We start from the raw sequence: 12,863 nt of genomic DNA, 5'->3' as shown, positions 1-12,863 counted from the left end.
ACACACACTGCAATTTTAACTCCACCCTCAATGTGCACCCTCAGGTCCCTCCCTGCCTGCAGACCGTAAGTGTCCTTGAGGGAGTATGCTCTGGCCGTGGAGGAGGGAATGTTAAATCCAGTACAGTGGAAAACAGCTTTGAGACAAAATGGTGTCCAGGATTCCCTTTCAAGATTTAAAGGCAACAACATTGTTAGATTTAACTGTGAGATTCCACATGATGGCAGTGTGGGGAAAGGTCAAGTGGATTGATATGCTTTACATTGAATATTTGTGTTAAAGGCGTATAAGGCTTACTTTGGACTTAAGAACAAATTGGACTTACGAACATGCTCTGAGAACTTAAACATGCTCCCAAAACAAAACTTGTTCATAAGTCGGGGAATACCTGTACAGTGTAAACAGTACACTGGGGGCAGTGCATTGGGAACCTTACAGTGTGGCATCAGTGTAATGTTCCCAATGCCCCAGTCAAAACCAGCTTTACATCAACATGGGCTGCTCCAAAATCCACACCTTCAAGCCCCACTAAAGTTTGCAGCTAAGCACATGGAGCAATCAAAGCCTTTTGGATTAACGTTCTGACCAGATGTGTGAGGAGGACAAAGGTGAGATGTTTGACCCTAAGAACACTGTAGAAAATCTGGGGCTTTTTTTGTTGCCGGTGGAACTGGTGCACTGACAGAGTAGATGGAAGCATGAAGAAAGAGAAGAACCTCAAATTATCAGCTACACAGGTGAAACTTGGACATATCTAAGTGTTCCAACAGAAAATTACCTCAAACACACACCAGGGCTGAACATGGAATGGATTCAACATGTGACAGTATTATTACTATTGCCATTAGTGTGCGATATCCAAGCACACTCTTTCTACTGATGTCACACACACACACACACACACACACACACACCTTCTACTTCATGAAAATTTCACTACATCAGTGATTATTGTAAACTGTTTATTATCTGTGTCACATGCAAAGTACACGTCCCTGTGAATGAGCTGTTACTATGGAAATGAGCACATAAACGTAAATTCAAGCATGTGTTGTAATAACCCAGTACTTATTATTTTAATATGTAATAATAACACATTGTTGATTTTTCTATAAATCAAGGTCTATGGTTTTACATTATAGTGTGTGGTTGATATGTGTGAGATGAATGGTGCAGCGTTACGCAAACTGAGGCTCAGATTACACACCTCAGACCATCTGTCAGCTTCTCACACACATACACACGAACACACACACACAGATAGAGAGAAAGAAAGAGAGAGAGAGAAAGGGAGAGAGATGTGTGACCTTAATATAAGTGTGTGGGTAAACATGAGAAAGGTTTCACCCAATGAGCGAGAGTTCAGGATGTCAGGTGAGCAGGGTGTGTCAGTACACAGGTGACCTGCTGAATGGACCTGAGAGTAAACAGGCTAACACCATAACTAGCATTATGGTGAGCTAGGCTAATAATGGGAGTGTAAGACAGGTAGTGTAGTGTTCACAGTAATGATACTGAGTATGTATTATAGCACTAATTTACTTGGCTTATTCCAGTCTAAACATCTACATGGAAAACAAAGCTCATATTTAACTAAAATGACAAAAATTAGTGTCTGGAAAAGTGGCTAACGCGCCGTGATAACGAGTTACCTTTAAACATGAATGGTTACATTATGGGCTCCGTAGGTTATGTACAGGAAAGAAAAATGCGTAGTCATCTTTGAGTCTTTTCGGTCCGAATCGTTCGTTCTTTTGTCACGTGACTCCCTTAGACTCTATGCCGCGCAATAAATTCAAAAGAACAAACGACTCAGACTAAAAGATATGAGAGATGAGCTACTCATTCTATGTCCTAAGCTGCATTGTAATATTTTCATTAATGGAACTATAGGCAAAATTTGTGTATGTAGACGTATTAGGGGTCTGTTTATTGAAAATGTAACATTTTATTTAATTTCTATTTTATTTAATTTCTATTTTGATTTTAGTACTAAATGACTCAAAAAACAATTTGCTCATTTTGATGAACAAGATTCAAAGAACCGAGTCACCAAAATAATTCAAACTTTCCATCATTAGTGTGTGCGTGTGTGTGGTTATTAAGGACAGGAATCACCAGAGATCACCTGATATGATGGTATCATGATATCTCAATGGCGATTTAATATGTATTGCAATTCTGTAAGTATAAATATAAATATCCTGATTCGATATTACAATTCTCAACATATTTATAGCACCACCTGTAGGATTATAGAGGAACTGTGATATCTTACCATCTCAAATGCAAATGTATAAAAGTAAAAAAAAAAAAATTATTATTATTTTTTCCCAGTGTTCAGTGTTTATTATACTGCATTATACCATTTTCCCTTTTCTACTAATAAAGTAATCTATCTATCTATCTATCTATCTATCATTAAACTGTAATGATTAAGTTTTTTTTGTTCCTGAGTGAGGTATTTCCTAATTACCACCCCCCCTCCGCCCCACACTGTACACAGGGTAGTGATTTAACACAGCGTGACTCTGAGCACTTACTCAAGATGAATAAAAATGCACAATCACCTTGCTGTCCCAATGCATGCTCCTGCTCATCCAACTTTTGTGTAAATCTAATCAGAAACAATCTAATATAATTCTCTACACTCAGAATGCTGATGTGTGAACAGCAGCATGTGACACTCCAGTGTATGAAACCAAATTTAATAAGCAGCGCAGTCATTAAGCCAAGGTTGGTGTGTGAGAGTGATGCGTCGACTCAAGCCTGCATTGTGAGGATTTAATCCTGAAACTCTACACACCAGTGTTCAGACCTCAGACAGACGTGTGCACGCCTTTGCAGAGTGTGCGGCAGTTACACATACAAACACAACATTCATACTGGAATACCACTAAATGCCCAAATTAAATCGATATTACTTTTAATTAATAATATTAAAGTTCTTCAAAGTTCACCAATATTTCCAGGATGAAGTTGAACCATAATAAAGTAAAATGAAATAAAAATAAATGTAGAATAAGGCTGAGTATATGATGAAGTAATGGCATGGTGGAGTAATGGAGTCAGGCTCTCTGAGTCGCTAAATAATGAGTGTTGTGTTTTTAGTAAATGATGGAGACAGTGTGTTTGCTCTAAAAGCAGAGATATGGATTAAAACCACTTCTGCAGTGCAGAAACACGGGTGCTGGATTTATCTGGAGCTCAATGACATTTCTAAAGACAGCTGTAGGTGTGAGTGCAATGTGACTCATCACCGTGTGTGTGTGGGTGTGTGTGTCTGTGTGTGTTTAGAAATTGGCACTGAAGCTCCTCAGAAGGATCATTAGTGTATCATGAATATGAGAGCGAGTGTTTCCATCACTCTGTCAGTGTGTTTATTTTCTCCCCTTTTTAAAAGGCACAGCAGTTTCTGTTTGTGTATGTGTTGTTCTCTCCGAGCTGTAGCCATGGGTATTTTAGCGCTCAGGTCCACGTTGTGGAATCTTTGTGGGTTTTGGTTTCTGCATGCTGAGGAGCGAGCAATCGATGAAGGACCTTCAGAGTGACTCAGCACAGTTACAGTGCATTGGAGGAGAGTTACCCCTCTGCCCCGGCCCTCTTTTAGCGAGCTGTCCCCGGCCCTGGCCCTCTCTCTAGCGAGCTGTCCCTCTGCCCCAGCCCTCTCTACATGCTACAGCAGAACCAATGGAATATTTATTACTAATCAATGCTGATTGATCCTCCTCCTACCACCCCATCCCCCTAATATCCCATCTACACATCCAACCCCCTCCTACCCCTCCAATACCACAAACCTCTCAAACACCACATCCCCCTCCTACCCCTTGCAACACCTCCAACACCCCTATCCCCCCTAACATCTTCAACCCCCTCATAACCTTGCTATACCTTCAACCTGCTCCTATCTCCTGCAACAATTCCAACACCCCCTTCTACACCTCTAACCCCCTTCTGCAACACCCCATCCACCTCCACTCCCCCAACACCTTCCTACCTGCTGCAACACCTTCAACCCCCTCTTTCTTCCTGCAACACTTCTAACCCCTTCCCACCCCTACAATACCACAAAGCCCTCATTTGCCTCCAACTCCCTTTTACCCCTCTAACCTCCCTCATACATCTGAAATACCTAAAAGCTCCTTCAACCCTCATCACTGTATCAACCTCAGCCCCTCCTACAACTAAAACCTGACCACCTCCTTGTACAACAACCGCTCCAATCCTTTATACTCCTCCCCAACCACTCCTCCCCCTCACCAACCCCTCTAAATCCTTCCAACCCCAGCAACACCCTGAATCCCATTTTCTCTCTGATGGTGGTTATAGAATTTCAGAGTGCTCACCCAGAGTGTGTGTGTGTGTGTGTGTGTGTGTGTGTGTGTGTGTGTGTGTGTGTGTGTGTGATAAACTAAAGTGCAGAGTTAAGGCTCAGGTATCTGGAACACAAAGCTGGAGGTCAGATGAGTGTTTAGTGTCTCAGTGAGAGCTTCAACCCTCACATATCCATCAGGAAATACATTATACAGTAGGAGCACTACATCTACTCAGCTCTACACACACACACACACAATGACATACAGCACAACTAATGAATCACCTTCAGCTATTTTGAAATATATTTGCATATGATATGGTCTCATATACATCTAATTAAAATAGCCACGCCCACATTCATGGAGCTGTTGTTGCAGTGAGCCAATAAAAACTTGTAGCTTAGCTTTAAAAACAGTTACGAATATGTGCTGTTTATTATAAAACTTTAAGCCTTATACCCCTATCTCACCTACGTGGTTTCGCGCGGATTTTTGGCACTGTGAGTACGGTTCCATCTTTCTAAACGTTTAATCTTTTTGCCGGTCCTCACAGAAGCTTGCGGACCTTGCAGAACTTTGCGGAACATCAGCCGAGCGTCAGCGGGCAATCGCGGCAGCTCACGGTGCCTAACACCGCATATCACTGTGAGTAAAACCGCATAGGTGAGATAGGGGTATTATGGATCAAACACATTCATACTTCCGTTGTGCTAAATTCCCATTTCCTCATTTAAAAGTGATATTTGGGGGCTGGGTTAAATATTGGATCACGTTGTGACTCCACAGCTTTGGACCAAGGACATGCCAACTTATGTTAAGGTTAACTTAGCCTTAGTGATGAAGAAGAAATGATGAGAAAATAGGAGTAACACTCAAAACTATGAGCTAGCATGCTAGCATGAAGCTAACCCACTAGCTAGGTTAGCAGCGATATTAGCACTGTGTGGAGTCATGTCCACATTTTTACATTCATGTGATCAATGCTACACACAGTTATAAAATCCTTTACTTGTTAGCGCTACATTAGCGCTGTAGCTTCAGGAAGCAAATATCAATTTCCTGATCAGTTATGTTTGTGATGAACAGTGTGGAGATTAATTATTAACTAAAACACTCTGCATGGAAATAATTTGCAGCACTGCAAAGAGGTAAGATGACTACATACAAAAAAAAAACCCTCAATATTAAACAGTTTCGATGTGACATAGTGGTGAGGTTTCATCCCAGCGTTCAGCAGCAGCGGACATTTTCGTCGTAACCGCAGTTTCAATCCACCGCAGCAGTTTTAAATTTAGTATCAAAGGCCGCCGGTGGCTGTGTGTGACCTTACACACCCGTCTCTCTCTCCTTCAGACACACACACACACACTGCAGAGTAAACACAGCTCCATGACGGGGCACATTATTTCAGTAATCAGGTAAAACCAAACCTGGCAGTAATGAGGGTCGCTATAGGACGCAGTTTCATCCACTTAAGGTTCATTCATAAAGCACAGAGAATCATTTATTCACTAAAGTGGTGCTAAATATGATATTATTACAGAAGTGATTTGATTATCCTTCTATCTGTTCATTTATCTATCCTTACATTTAGGAATTATTTCAGATTATTTATCATTTTTATAAGTAGCTGTGATTTGATATTTAGACAGCACACTGCAGCTTAGTTCCTAAATCAGGAAGTGTTGATTCATTATCTATAATAGCTGCCCGGTACTTCACAGAGTTATATTAGCATTGTGTTATAGCAATATTATCATGGATTTTTTAATTCTATTTAATTTTGTTTTAGCTGGCTGCAAGACTGTTATAGCACTGTTGGGTTTTTATGTGTAGAGTATTGTGACTCTGTCTTTAGCTCTCTGTCCTGTAGTTGTCCCCCCCTTCTTCTGGACAAAAAACACACCTTTTACATCACTCCACCTTAATACTGGTAGTGAAATAAAACAGACATCTTAGCTAGAACTCATTTAATGGTAAAACACTGTGCTGTAGTATCTGGCACCAAGCTGTCAGCAGCAGTTCCTTAAGTTGAGATGGAGCCTCCATGGATCAGACTTGTTTCTCCAGAGCACCCCTTGAGATCTGAAGAATATTGAGGTGGAGTCAAAACCTCAAAAGCATCGTAACGTTAATTAAACTATTCCCAAACAATGTGTGCAGTGTGTCAGAGCACATTATCCTGCTCAAAGAGGACATTGCCATTGGGGGGACCCTGTCTCCACAAAGGGGTGTAGCTCAGTCTGTAACAGTGTTTAGGTAGGTTGTACGTGTCAGAGTAATACACACATTAATGGCAGGTCCAAGTTTTTCCAGTACAGGATTGCCCAGAAAATCACACTGCCTCTGCCAGCTCGGCTTTGTCCCATTGGTAATGCTCACATGAACATTGTAGGAGCTTTGGGTGGAGGACATGGGTCAGCATAGGGACCCTGATCGGTCTGTAGCTATGCAGGTTCATACGTAGAGAACTGCGCTTCACTGTGTGTACTGATTCCTTTCTATCAGTATCAATATTCCCTTTTTTGCAATTTGAGTTACAGTAGGTCTTCTGTTGCATCGGACCGTATGGACCAGCCAATAAGCCTGGCCCCACATGACTCTGTCACCAGGTCAACGGTTCTTCTTCTCTGGAATCCAGAAAACCATAGACCTGGATCATCCCATAAGATATGCTGTTTTAGTGAGGCTCTGACTCAGTGGTCTAGACATCACAGTCTCGTTCTTCTTAAAGTCACACAGATTCTTACATAAACACATTTTTTTTGCTCTTAACACATTAAATTTGAGACCTGAAAGTTTATGTGCTGCTTAATATATCCCAGCTCCTGATAGTCTGCACAGTACCCACACAATTAAATTGAAGTTACCCACACAATTAAAGCTAAGTTCCATGTTAAGTCTTAGATGTCATCCTTGAGTTTTCAGGTCTTTCACTCCTTTCGAGTTTAGTAATCAACCACAGTGTATTATAGCTCTTATAAATATAATTTTCGCTCTTATAAACCACAGGAGAATTTTTAAAGGGTAAGTCTTACTTGATTTGTCCATGTAGTATGGAAGCATGACTTTTCTTTTGTGGCCTCTTCCTCCAATACCAACTTGGAGTTTTCCACATCTACACCCCTGCCTCCAGAGAGATCAGAAAAGATGTAGCCATTAGAAGAGCCAGTGCTCCTCCACACGCAACACCATCTAAAGAGGAGTGGTGGCACTGAAATAAGGATGATGTGTCTATCCATACTCCTGGGATATGGCCTGATAACTACCACCAGGTAGTTATCAGGCATGTGCTTCTCTTGAGCTTCCCCCATTAGTCTTTAAAATGGCTACAATCAAGAGTCTCTGCAACACCACAAACCACCTGAAAGGCACCTCTGACTATGAATGGTGCTTTCAGGTAAAGCACCTCAGGAAGCAGCTCCCAGGCACATTCAGGGCATACTACCAGTCTCATCAGAACCTCATCAGAGCATTCAAGAGAACCTCGCCAGAGCCTTACCAGAGCATCGTCAGAACCTCAGAACCTGGTCTGTTCAATATTGTCTGGTTGGTAGCCGGTAACTAAAAGTTTGTCTGAGAGTCACTGAGAGGAGATGGAGGCCACAGGAATTCAAGCTATCTAAAGAAGAGAGTTTGCGATTCCAAACAGGAGGGAGGACATTCTATCCAGAAAGAAGGTTATGCTCTTCAAGGAGGAGTTCATGCTATTCAGAGAGGAGTAGAGGAGCTCATGGCAGCTAAATAGAGGCTCATGCTACCCAGGTTCACAGTATCTGAGCCAATGGAGGCTAGTGAAGTGTTGAAGGTGGCAGAGAGGAGGTCATGCTATCCAGGGAGAGTTATCGACTCCTAAAGCTGTGCTCGGAGAGGCAGAGCCCCAGCTGGGAGCAGACACAGTGTACTCTGCCCTGAGTTAAAGCGGTACACTATGTACAGGCGCAGGTCGTGTGATGTGTCTGTGTGTATTATACTCGTCTCCCTGAGTGCTGATGAGGTCAAGGACAGACAGGCTCACAGATGTTTTTGTTCATGGTTTGCATTCCCTAGTAGATATTCTGCACTTTTATATTTGTTAAAATCTAAAAATCCAACCCCCTCTGACCATGTTAAAGGTGGTGCATAAAGCCCCCTGTTACATGAGGCCGCACAGACCCTGCTGATTTCAGCACCAGCTGAATGAGACATTTTACGCTGTTGCTATTTGTTCTTTTACTTTTTGGCATCAGGATATACTTTTGTTGATGCAAGTATTACAAAATATCCTAAGATTTATAATAATGCAATTCTGTCTGAATACTTTTGAGCTCTAAAAATGTATATATAAATGTCTGTAACTCCTAAACAGTTTAAAACAATGTTTAAGTTAAAGTCTTGAAGTCACTTAAGTCACAACCTGACCTCTTCTTTACACGCATGATGGAGAAGAAAGGCACACACACCCAGACACTATCTCACGGTCCGAACACTTATGGACCTGACTGTATATAAAAATGTCTAAAGGCGGGTACATAGCTGTCTGTAAAAGGAAACAAGCATGTCAGTCAGTGTGTGTTATTCCTTGCATATTACACATAAAGAACAAGCTCAGCTGCCCTTCTCATAAAAAGCATAGATCCATCCATCCACTCATCCATCCATCCATTCATGCATCTATTTACTCAGTAATTTGTCTGTTCATCCATCCTTCATACAATGCTGTGTGCTTTTCTTCCAGTTGTCTGATTGGTGGAGGTTGTTTCTGCTGGACTCAAGAAGAACCACAAGCATAATGTTCTGACTGACAAACATGCCATCCTTACTTTTCTTATTAGATTCTACAGAGCAGAGTCCTGAGACTGAGGTGACGTTCAGATGCTTAGAGAAACGAAACGAATGAGGGGAAAGAATGACATTTAGATGTTCAGAGGCACGAGATTAATAAGAGGAACGAGTCATGTTTAGATGTTTAAGGGAGTAAGTGATGTCTCAGAAGTTCAGACGAGTGAGAGGAATGAGAAATGGTAAGATGTTCAGGAGTGAGAGGAAAGAAATGATGTTCAGATGTTTAAAGGAACGAAAGGAACAAGTGATGTTCAGATCTTCATAAATAATGTGCGCATTAAAACTGCTGATGTTAGGAAGGGTGAGGCTGAAGGTGGTGTCACCACTCCATTTACGTATAAAAATCTGTCAGAATCTTTATGGGGAATTTAGTGGAGCTACATTATAAACCATACAACTAGACCACCATAAAGAAGATCAAATAATTCAGTGGTGCAAAACCAGCATAATCCCTCTGACCATTATACATTTGTTCATCCATCTATCCATCTGTTCATCCATCTGTCCATCTGTCCATCCATCTATCCATCTGTTCATCCATCCATCTGTTTATTTTCAATCTTCTCAGCCAGCCATGTATTTTTCCATAAACCAATATGTCCATCATCTAAAATATTATTATTATTATCCTTCAATCTTCGACCATAAATCTCACCCATCTATAACATCGCCAACATCCGCAAGAACTCCAACATCTGCAAGTACTTCATACGAAATACTGATTGTTGTTCAACTGCATAAAATATAAAAAATATTCTTATTATCTTGATTGTCATTATTCAAAAAAAGAGAGAGAACACTGAATTTTACATTTGTCCCGATATATTTAGTCACCGCTGTACATCATCTACATTTAAGACATCTATGACATCTGTAACAACATCTATAACATCTCCAACATCTATAACATATTCAACACCTACAACATCTGTAATGTCACCAATATTTATATTATCTTTCACTCATACTAAATCTTCAACATCTACAACATTTGATTTGCTACAGCGACAACATCTACATAATCTGCAACATTCACATCTAGAATAACTTTTCAATAAAATTTTATTTGTACAGCGCTTTTAATAATGGTCATTATCGCAAAGCAGCTTTACAGAATCCAAAATAAAAAAATTCCATAATAAAAATTATGGAAATGTGTCTAAAATGTGAAAAATGTGTATGAATCAAAATGATTGGAATAGCTGCAACATTTGTATACGATGCCAACATCAGCACCACCTGGTCTGTATTTTAGACTCTTTTCCTCGACCTGTGGAGCACCGGGTTCTAAAATCTCCACCCAGCGCTGTGTGTTAATGGATAAACGGGAGAAGGATTCATGCTGCAGTGCACACCCACGTCTCTCGTCTCTCTCTCCCTCTTTCTCTCTCTTTCTCACACACACACACACACACACACACACACACACACACACACACACACACACACACACACACACACACACACACACACACACTCCTCTGGTCCCTTCAGGTCAGCGAGTGCATACTCCTGCTCAATGCTGCAGCATAAAGAAGAAGAACGGCAACGGCATCTCTCTCTGTCTCTCTCTCTCGCTCTCTCAGACTGTCTCACTTTCTCTCTGTCTGACGGAGGAGGATGATGGAGATGAAGATCTGTGTCAAGTCACGATGCTGCTGATGGTGATGATGATAGTGATTATATAAAATATCATTATTTCCAAAATCACAGCCCATCAAGTGCTTTTTTGTGTGATTACATAATACATAAAATACCACGATGGTGTGTGTGATAAAAGGACGCTGAGCTCGCTTCTCGATTTCAGGCGTAAAATATATTTCTGTTACAGTTAAAGCTTGTGCGGCGTGATGATGTAATCATGTTTAGAAAATGGACGAGATGACTTGAGGTGAAGGAAAAGATGCACGGTGTGTGCCAATGAGCTACGGCAGTGCGGTAGCCATGTCTGTGGACCAACACACTGGGAGATCGCTCTCTCTCTCTCTCTCTCTCTCTCTCTCACACACACACACACACACACACGCACAGTGCACTGAGGTTGAAGCATTTTCTCAGTGATGGTGCAGAAAGTCTGCAGGCCGCATTTTACTACCAAGACACACACACAATATATATCAGATTATATAAGGCTGTCAAAAAAATGTAACATGAAACAAAAAGAGAGGGTGGAATGCAAAGTGCAGCACCAGCAACGTGCCCAGCCTCCTAATAAATAAAACACACGGTGATGGAACAGAAAAACCAGGAGTCCTGATCGATCATAAAAATGCAAATGGGTTGGATTTGGGCCCACTAACCCCCACCCTGACCAACACAACCTTACTCCACCCCCCACCTCTACCTCCACCACCTCCTCCTTCAGCCTTCAAACACCACCACCATGGGCTGAAATAAATAAAGAGCAATCAATAGGAGTGGAGAAACCAGTCAGACTGGATAGAGAGATAGAGAGAGAGATGGAGAGAGAGAGGAGAGACGGAATGGAAGAGAGAGAGAGAGAGCTTTTGATGCAGTGATGTTCATCCCACACAGGTTATAACAACACACTCGAGCATTATAACAGTGCGTTTAGTCAGCACAGGTGCGTGAGTGAGTGTGTGTGTGTGTGTGTGTGTGTCTGGCATTAACCATCCTGACATGAATACACCTAAAGAACCTGAAGCTCAAGCCTCACACACATACATACCACACACACGCGCGCGCGTGCGCGCGCTCCCTCTCATTGAGAACCCGAAATGGCTCCCTGCTCCCTCCCCAGCGCGCGCACACTGCGTGTGGTTTAACATGGAGCAGCCTGCATCCTGCGCGGTGTGAATCTGTCCCTGCTGCTCCACACACACAGACACACACACGGAGCCATCTCAGCGGCACCGGCCAAAATGGCCGTGACAATGTATACCTGGGCTTATAATAAATAAATAAATAAATAAATAAATAAATAGGTGCGCGTGTCTGTGAGATGGAGTCTGAGTGAGCAGTGTGCTGGGATGATGATGAGGATGATGAGGGTGATGATGATGATCTTACACTCCGCAGTTCCTGTGTGCGGTCCTTCATCTCTCCCCCGCCGTGGCGCGCGCGCTGCCTCCCGCAGAAATCAGCTGAATTAACGCAAGCAGCTTCTCCCGCAGCTCTTCTTCTTCTGCTTCTTCTTCTTCACGCGTGCGTTCCCTTCTTTCTCTAACAAATTTCCTGCTTTCTTTCCTTAACTAAAGAAATGCTTAAATACTGTTTTCTCTCTTTTTTTTATTTAGAAAAAAAAAATGAGTGATCTTTTTCTTCCTTCCGTTCTTTTTGTCCTTTTTTCCCACACTGTGCTTGTGCGTCCTCGGTACTGATGCTGCAGAAAAGAGGAAAAAAAAGGGGGGGAGCGATGCGGAGGGATAGAGCAACACTGCGCATGCGCGAAACTCCCTCCCTATATATATTTTTTTTCTCCCCTCCCTTCTTCTATTTCCGCATACTACGGTACTGGTTAGGAAGCCTGAGGAGTAGGCTAGTGTTAGCGCGCAAGTGTTTAGTCAGAGACTCTCAACACCACGCATACTAAACAGTCCAGCATGTATAGTGCGTATACGCACTGCGCATGCGCAGTAGCTATGGAGACAGGCGAGCCGCAGCCGCTGGTGACGCACCCTACTACTCTGTTTAGTACGGATGGTACGCGTTATTGTCTTTAGGATGACACTCTAGTACTTCTCCTTATTTCTGAGTGCG

The 12,863-nt window shown here is 42.1% G+C and overlaps 1 protein-coding gene across 1 annotated transcript in view; it reads right to left on the bottom strand.

Annotated features, from left to right (window-relative positions):
- The window catches only part of stx1b (syntaxin 1B), a 29,348-nt gene extending 16,871 nt beyond the window's left edge, over positions 1-12,477 (bottom strand). Inside the window, exon 1 of the mRNA XM_053493410.1 lies at positions 12,174-12,477. Within this exon, the coding sequence (XP_053349385.1) occupies positions 12,174-12,203 (30 nt within the window). The 5' untranslated portion in view covers positions 12,204-12,477. The remainder of the gene's footprint in view (positions 1-12,173) is intronic.
- Between the last annotated feature and the right edge of the window lie 386 nt (positions 12,478-12,863).

This window comes from Clarias gariepinus, chromosome 3 (genome assembly GCF_024256425.1).
Source record: "Clarias gariepinus isolate MV-2021 ecotype Netherlands chromosome 3, CGAR_prim_01v2, whole genome shotgun sequence".
NCBI lineage: Eukaryota > Metazoa > Chordata > Actinopteri > Siluriformes > Clariidae > Clarias > Clarias gariepinus.
Note: the sequence above shows the minus strand (reverse complement) of the source record. Positions and strands in the feature narration are given on the sequence as shown.